Source organism: Notolepis coatsorum (assembly GCF_963971535.1).
Source record: "Notolepis coatsorum genome assembly, chromosome: 5".
NCBI classification, from domain to species: Eukaryota; Metazoa; Chordata; class Actinopteri; order Aulopiformes; family Paralepididae; genus Notolepis; species Notolepis coatsorum.
Genome location: NC_140169.1, coordinates 103,852,166 through 103,861,202, shown reverse-complemented (window position 1 = coordinate 103,861,202; position 9,037 = coordinate 103,852,166). Strand labels below are relative to the sequence as shown.

Sequence of the window (9,037 nt, the reverse complement as noted above, 5' to 3'; positions counted from 1 at the left end):
TTCTCAACTTCCACTCATTCTGCGACAGCAGTTCAGTCCTCTTTCTCCCTCTCTCCTCCCCCAGACTCCCAGAGCTGTGCACTGCCTGAAATGCCTCCACCAGCATGTCTGCCTTCTCTTTATTGGTAACTGCTTCTACCCCACCCTTCTGAATCACTGGAATCGAGATTTTTTTTTTATATATTCCAGCCATTCTGTGTACGACTGCCCACAACTGCCTCACAGAAGTCTCAGGGCCTAGTGTTTCACAGAACTTCCTCCAACTACTCTTTTTAGCATCTTTAATAACTCTTTGTGCTACTCCCCTTAACCTCTTATATTCTACTGCCTGGCACAACCCTGGGTACTGTCTCACCCTCTTATATGCTTTATTCCTATTCCTTACAGCTGCGTCACATTCTTTATTCCACCAGGGAACCATCTTTCTAGCTCTGGGATCCTCCTTCATAGGGATTGTGTCCTGCGCTGCCCTATGTATCATCTCACTAAGAGAAGCATTCCACTCGTCTACACTCCCCTCAGAGTCAATCTCTCCTATCAGCTTTCGGGCCGCCTCCAAGAACTCTTCCCAATTAGCTTTTGAGAAATTATACCTGGGCACTCTCTCCTCAATTTCTATTATCAGATCCCTTCCAAATCTGCACAGAATAGGACAGTGGTCGCTACCCAGATTATAACTATCCAGCGCATCCCACTCTCCAATTCTAGCTAAATTTGAAGAGGCAAAACACAAATCTATATGACTGCAAGTATTCCTTGAGACATCAAACCTAGTCGGTCTATCATGAGAGAATTGTTGAATATATATAGAACACAAATGTTCTAGAATGTTTGATTATGACATCATACTGTGACATCACAACAGAACATGTTTGAGTGTAATATAAATAATAATGTTTGGTAAGGCTGTCCCCGAAGCCTGTTTTTGGTATTCAAACTTCGTCAGGGTTTTTTTAACGGACGTTCGAACCTTCGTTTTTAATTAAAAGAAATAATAATAAATGCGTCATTGGCTAAAATGGCTCACAGAGGCATTTAAAGATGGTGGCTTGTTGATATTTTTTTGCAGGAAGTGTATTGGCACATTCAAGTTCTGATTGATTGAAAATTGCCTTCATGTTCGCCACCTACTGCTTTGGCATTGTACTACATCACTGTGCTCAGGAGGCAAAACAAAAGTGCTCAGGTTGCAAAACGAATGTCTAACTCGGCTGCCACTCCGTTGTGACCTGGAAAGTGAAACTCATCTTGAAAACGAAACGAAAACACCCTAGGTGTAACTCCAGCCTATACCTCCAGTGTAATCTATACTATTTATTTTTATTTATTTATTATTTATTCCGCAGATTTTTGTCCAGTAACTCCCTGCCAGAGCTTTCACACCACACACAAGTGTAAGGTATCAAAACGACCGGCTTGAGGGCGGCTAAGTGGCGCAGTGGGCAAGGCGCTCGCCACTAACGCAGGAGATGCTGGGTTCGAGCTGCCTCCTCATGTCGTGGGGGGGGGGGGGGGGGGGGGGGGGTGAATTGAAGGGAGAATTGGCGAGGCGAAATTGGGATGGGAGAAAAATAGAAAAGAAATGGGAGAAAAAGTGGATTAAAAAAAACGACCGGCTTGGTCCAACTCGAGTTGCTATAACTTTTTGGAAAGTTTTACCGCACCGTTTGGCTACAAATCGACTTTAAACAGGAAATGTTGGTCATAAGGAATGAATGGCAGAACATTCTAGAACATTTGTGATGTCACAGTATGATGTCACAATAGAACATTATAAAACATTTGTGATGTTACAGTATGATGTCATAATAGTACATTCTAGAACATTTGTGATGTCACAGTATGATGTGATAATAGAACATTCTAGAACATTTGTGATAATAGACATTTGTGTATCTATTCAACAATTCATAGACCCTCTCCCGTTGGCCGGCGGTGCACAGCCATCACCCACACTTTCACAATGTCCCCGCGCAGACAGCTAGCTAGCCGTTGTGGACACTCACCTAGGCATCTTGTTTGAGAAATGCAGGCTTCAGTCTATGTGTTGTTTATATCTGTCTGAACAGGACTGATTAGTCCTGTTTCAAGATGCACAATGAGATCTTCTTCTTCTTCTTCTTATTTGAATTTCCGGCAGAGTAGACGAGAATTGTTGAATATATATAGAACACAAATGTTCTAGAATGTTTGATTATGACATCATACTGTGACATCACAACGGAACATGTTTGAGTTCCATTTGAATAATATAAATAATAATGTTTGGTAAGGCTGTCCCCGAAGCCTGTTTTTGGTATTCAAACATTGTCAGGGTTTTTCGAACGGCCGTTCGAACCTTCGTTTTTAATTAAAAAATAATTATTAAAAAATAATAATTATACCTTTTTTTTTTTTTTATCCTCAAACTAAATCCTCAATTTGAATAGTGATTAATCTGATTAAACGGACGTTCGAACCTTCGTTTTTAATAAAATAAATAAAAAATAAAAGTATACTTTTTTTAATATCCTCAAATAAAGTGATTCATCTGATTAAATTAGTATTTTTTCATTCAGTATTCAATATTGTCTGATTCAATATTAACATTCAGTATTCAATAGTGTCTGATTCAATATTAACATTCAGTATTCAATAGTGTCTGATTCAATATTAACATTCAGTATTCAAGTAGAACAGCTAGCTAGCCGTTGTGGACACTCACCTTTCCACAGCAAAACGGTAGGCAAAAGGCACCTTGGTTGCGAAATGCAGGCTCTATCTGTTCAGTACTGTTCAGTACTGTTTCAAGATGCACAATGAGATCTTCTGAGAGAATTGTTGAATAGATACACAAATGTTCTAGAATGTTTGATTATGACATCATACTGTGACATCACAAATGTTCTAGAATGTTTTATTATGACATCATACTGTGACATCACAACGGAACATAAGGCTGTCCCCGAAGCCTGTTTTTGGGATTCAAACTTCGTCAGGGTTCTTTGCTTTTAATTAAAAAAGTAAAATAAAAAAAATAAAATTATAAATTATTATTTTCTTTGTATATATTGTCAAACTAAATCCGCAATTTGAATAAAGTGATTCAAACTTCATCAGGGTTTTTCGAACAGAAGTTCGAACCTTCGTTTTTAATAAAAACATTTAAATAATTCTAATATTTTTTTTATAAATAATTTTTATTTTATATCCTGTCGTGGATTTTGACTGGTCATCATTGGTTAATGAATGGAGAATAACACAGGACAGGCCTTATGAGCGCATCTAAATGTACAGACCACGATGGTTCTCACCCGGCATTACAGCAAACAGTAACAAGGTCAGACAAGTATCAAGTAATCAAATGAAGCAAGGAGATAAGGCTCTGAATACTCACAATGGTTGGTTTATTTGAAAAAGAAGGTTTACATCCATGGAGGGACTCTCAGTTTGGCAGAGTGTAATCAAGGTACATGAACACAGGTTTGCCAGAGCGAAAGCTAACAAAAGCATAGTGTGTTACGTTATAAGCATAGCGAATAGACGTATCTTTGGTGCGTTTTAGTTTGGGAGGATAATTTCTGATTGGGTTGGGCTTTATATGGTCATTTGGAAGACGGAAGAGATAGACTTTTGAGGAGCTGCAAACGGGCCCCCTCGCAAGAACATGGTAACCTTCGATTGTTGCAAACCTTATCAAGCCTGATGAATGCTGCAGTGTTTTGTAGAAAGCCATAAGCATGACTCACAAATTAGGAGAATGTGAAATTACACTCACATTTCCCCCATCATAATTTCATACTTGGCAGAAAGTAGCATGATAATTCTAAGCATTAATATGACTAAACCACAGTCTTAAGACACTATCCACATATGTAGGTAATTGTAAAATGTCGTATTCTTAGGTGGAATAAAAGGAACAATCATAATAAAAAAAAGAAATCATGAAAGCAAATGAAAAAAAACGTGGTACTGTTAGTGTTGTTATCCTCCGGACAGTCGATCACCCCTTAGATGAGTAGGGGCGTCGGCATGCCACTTGTCGGAGAGAGGCGCTAATCTCACCCTCATCTCGTCTTGATGAGCGATGCGTCATTATGACGTTCGTGTCTCTTTGCAAATGTTCAATGTATCTTATGTGTGGTGAGAAGACTTACACACAATCCTCAGAATCAGACCATGGATTTTATACCACCAGATGACAGGTGCCCCAGTTGACAGGTGACTGTCTCTGGTGGTCAATGGATTCAGAATACAGTGTCCAGGTCTTTTTTTATTTTTATTTTTTAAGAACACAATAGATTCAAATATACTTAAAAATACGTAGAATCATAATGGAATAGTTTAGATATAAATTCTTCAAATCAAGAGAGGTCAAAGAGAAAAGAAAAGGACAATTTTTGTGTTGAGAATCGCAGTGGCTGAAGAGAACCATCGTTTTCACCGGATCGTGTATTTGTCCCACTTCTTCTCCGGGTTGTACGGCTCCCAGCGGCTGGCGGGGAAGATGTGCTTGTTCTTCTCGTACCAGCTCCTCAGCACCACTTTGCCTGCGTGAGACTCATCTTTCTCCACCGTCGCATCGTTCACCAGTCGAATGTCATCGTGGACGTCAAAGCTGAAGAGAGGCCCTGATTTGCCCCGAGCTTTTGTCACAATGAAGTCATAGAAACTGTGGTGATGTGGGATGATGAGATCCTCTTTGATGTACGTCAGCTGCTCTACCCCGGCAGATCTGAGCTCCCTGAAGTCCTTCCTGAGAACCTCCAGAGCTCTCTGCAGGAAGTTCTGGATGGTGTTGCCCTTCCTCATCTTCACAGTTTTACGATGCCCTGATCCGTCCCAGTAGCTGAAGGTAATCTCGATCTCTTCACCTTTGATCTTCTCCTGCTTGCGTTCCCACTCCTGCCTGAAATCCTCTCGGAGACGGTTATCCTCTTCCTCTCTGTCTCGGTCAGGCAGGAAGCTCGTGTCCACGTCTGGGTTCTTCCCAAACTTGGTCTTCTTCGCTGGTGTGTAATCCTCCTCCTCTTCCTCCTCATCCTCTTCCTCCTCCTCCTCTTCATTTTCTTCCCCTTCGTCGTCCTCGTGGTTAAATGATAAACTGGCTATCTTCCTCTTTTGCTCCTCCTTTCTCTTCTTCTCCTTCTGCTTCTCAAGCTTCAGCTGGAGCTCCTTGGACTGCTCCTTCTTGGCCAGCTGCTTCTCTCTCTCCTTCACCAGCGCCCCCTGCTTGGCCTTCATGTCATTCAGCGTCACCAGACCGACTGTGCTGGACTTCAGCTCGGCCTCCACCGCGTCATAATGCACAGAGAACTTCTTGTCGATGTTGGACTTGACCATGTTGTCCTCAGCAATCTTCTGTTTCAGCTGCTTGAGATGTTCTCTCTCCTTCTCTCGTTTCTTCATCAGCTGCATGGCCCTGCCCGCCTCGCTGGCAGCTCCTTTGTACTGCGCCATTGTTGTAGCTGATTTACAACTGGATACTTAAACTATAAACTAAATATCTGAATGTATAATAATACCAGAAGAGAATCACTTAAAACTGAAATAGTGGACCGTTTTATGGGTTTAAAGAGGATTGTTTTGGTTGTGAAGTAGAACAGCTAGCTAGCTATTGTGGACACTCACCTTTCCACAGCAAAACGGTAGGCAAGGCACCTTGGTTGATAAATGCAGGCTTCAATCGATGTTGTTTAGTCTATCTGTTCAGTACTGTTCAGTACTGTTCAAAGATGCACAATGAGATCTTCTGAGAGAATTGTTGAATAGATACACAAATGTTCTAGAATGTTTGATTATGACATCATACTGTGACATCACAAATGTTCTAGAATGTTCTATTATTTATTAAAAAATAAAATTTATAAAAAACCTTTGTTTTTAATAAAAAAAATTACAATAAAATAAAAATTTCTAATTTATTTTTTATATATATATATTTTTTTAACTAAATACTCAATTTGAATAAAGTGATTAATCTGATTAAATGAGTATTTTTTCCTTTATTATTTTGTTAGTGATGTAATAAAAAATAACACTTGGAACAAAAAAAAACGATAATATACGATTGGTAAACCCAAAACACTTAAAAGAAAACTGGATGGATGGGAGCTCCAGTAGCTCACCACGTACCTCGAGCGCTATTTCGACGCCGGGGACAACCGTGCTCGTCACGGATCTGGGGTTTAGCGAGTTCGAATCCCGGACTGCAGCCGTGCCTTTCCCAGAGTGTCTTCCCCCCCATCTGAACCCTTCAGCCTGTTTCTGTCGGTCATCCTTGACCAGAATAAATGCGATAAACGTATAAAAGAGCCAGGGGAATGGCCAAAGTTAAAAAAAAAAAAAAAAAAAAAAACTGGATGAATTATTATAATAATATGTGGTTGGCACTTCTTTATCGTTGCTATTGTAGATAACTGTGGACATTCTAGAGTTAATACATGTAAAAATGTGTATTCATTGATAACCCAAAAAAAAACATTATCTACTTGTGTTTTAACTTACTTACCGCCCATAATGGGAGTAGGTATGCGTTACTCATAAATTGTTTCTGCTTGGGGAGAAGTCTTGGTTTTGGGGAGAGTAATACTTATGGTTTCCAACCAGCTCTACTTCTAGAAACAAAACAGTGAACAAAATGTGTATTTTAGCAGCTTTAGGGGCTACAGGCGTGTAGTTCACCAGTTTGATAAGAATCTATTATTTGGGAAACAGAAAATACTCTGTTACACTATAACCACTTGTAGGGCTGGGCGATATAGCCTAAAATGATATTGCGATAACGATATCGATAACAATATCATATCACACGATATCCATAATTATCTATATTGTTATAAGTATTAAAAAAAAATATATATATTTTTTTTAAACAACAGATGTATGTTTATTTTGCAGCAATTCTTTGTCGTTGCCGCCATCTTTAGTGTTACAGCCCCTCACACTCCAGTTCTCAGGCTGCAGCTGGTTTGAAAGCGAAAGTAAACAGGCTTCTTGGCTGTGGCACCAGGGGAGTTGAACAGTTCTGGCTCTGCTAGTTATATATCATGGCTATCGCGTCCCGCTCTGCCTACTGAGATATAACTCATCATCTCTAGCACCTAGTGTGCTCCAGGAAACAAAAACAAATGCACCCACTTGCACGTGACCACGCCACTCCCATGTGCCCTATATTACACCGGAAGTGGTCACGCCTCACCATTCCTCATTCGTTTCCAACGCGGAAGCAGCTAGATGCATTTCGGAACTGAGATTGTTATGAAGCAGAAGGTACAATGTTGGGAATTCGCCAGAAGTTCGCCAGCCCCCGGAACCTTCTCGGCACGTCCTGACAGCACAACGGCCCTATCCTGTTTGTTCCTCGTCGCATGACAGCAGATCGAGGGACTTCGCGCAACGGCTGGCAGTCGAGGTAGGGCCTGTATTAGCAGGCATTGGTATATGTAATACTGCTCGTTGTCTCGTGAGACAGCCGGGTGATGTATTAGTGCCGGGGGCAGGATATTTGGATGAACGTGGTCATCATGACTCACTTTTGGATGTTTTTCCAAATATCCTAGCGCGCAGCTAATGCTAATGCTAAAATGCTTGAGGCGCCGTTCCCATGTGCCCCGCAGGGGCTGTCACCACTCTTCCCTCCTCTTAACCGTTTCATTGCTGAAGGTCAATCGGTGTATAATGTTGAGGGTTTTGCTGAGGCTTTTTTACCCTTTACACGGGTGGATGGGCTGACGACAGGGCCCAGGACAGGTGTGCAGAGGAGCAGGTAGCATCGGTCCTTTGCCCTGGCATGGTTGAATGGTATCCCACCCGGAAGCCGACGCCGGAGGGCGAGTCGGCCCGGCAGGTGGCTGAGTGGGCTGATGAAGCTTATACCGCCGCAGGACGGAATTTAGCAGCAACCAATAACATTGCTCAATTGGCTGCTTTTCTGTCCAAAATGGTGTCGGGTAGTGGGGCCTTGGGGCCAGCCGACGTCAAAAACATTGCGCGTGTTTATGAGGTTATGCAGCTTTTGACCCAGCCGCAAGCTAATTGCCTCTACGAATGGAATGTAACACATTTCATTCACAAGTTTTGTGTGAATGTATCTGAGAACGTATTTGAACACACTTGACGACCTGAGCTATTGTTATGCAAGGTAGCCAGGTGGGTACTTAGCGAGTTGGCGCATCAGTCGAGTGCAGCAGGTTTGGTGTGAACGATGGTCTGACTCAGACAGAGCACCGTTCACACCAAACCTGTGAATGTGATTGCCATGAATTGTTATGCTTATGCAAGGTCAGGTACACACGACGAGTCGAGTGCAGCGCGTTCTTGCATGCACAGGCATTCGCGCATGCACATCCGCACACGCTTCTGCTCACAAAAGCTTGGTTGCCCGGCGTGCAACCCCGTCCCATGAGCAACGCACCTCTGATTACACCAACACCATGGAACTAATGACCAATTTGACAACGTTCTCTGTCAGAATTGTCAGTAATTTTATATAGTGCTAGCTAACGTTTCAACATACTTGTCTTGTTGCCCATCAGCACTGGCAAATGCACTATTACTAAACTAGTAGCTATAGCTACATCTATTACTAAATGAGTTACAGTAGGTAGCTGCTACATCTGCTTCCACGTCTTGTGTTGAATGTCGGACTGGGACTTGACATGACATTACCAACGTCTTTGAATTTTTTTTTATTTATTTTTTTTTTATAGTTGACCAATGAGGTCAACAGGCTACTACCGGCAATCCATGTCTGTAATAATAATAATAATAATAATAATAATAATAATAATAATAATAAAACAAGAATAAAACATTAAAATGTAATTACAAAAATATATATATATAATAATAATAATTTATCTTAGGGGGGCTAATATTAGGGTCTAGAACCGCCACTGTTAGTTACTATGTTACTATGGTCTGTCTTAACTGCTTCATCAGCATTTTATGCAGAAAACCATTTACAATGGAATTGCAATAGGACCCTTTATTTTGAAAACTTTAATAAATGTCAAACCGGAAGTAAATTCCCTTATTTAAACTGGCTTGTGTTGAC

At 41.1% G+C, this 9,037-nt stretch overlaps 1 protein-coding gene across 1 annotated transcript; it reads right to left on the bottom strand.

Annotated features, from left to right (window-relative positions):
- Positions 1-4,392: 4,392 nt before the first annotated feature.
- Positions 4,393-5,439, bottom strand: LOC311228684 (protein FAM50A-like; the record flags this gene model as incomplete). Its single annotated transcript, XM_084314622.1, has 1 exon — positions 4,393-5,439. The coding sequence occupies one exon, from the start codon at positions 5,437-5,439 to the stop codon at positions 4,420-4,422; it is 1,020 nt and encodes a 339-aa protein (XP_084170748.1). The 3' UTR covers positions 4,393-4,419.
- Between the last annotated feature and the right edge of the window lie 3,598 nt (positions 5,440-9,037).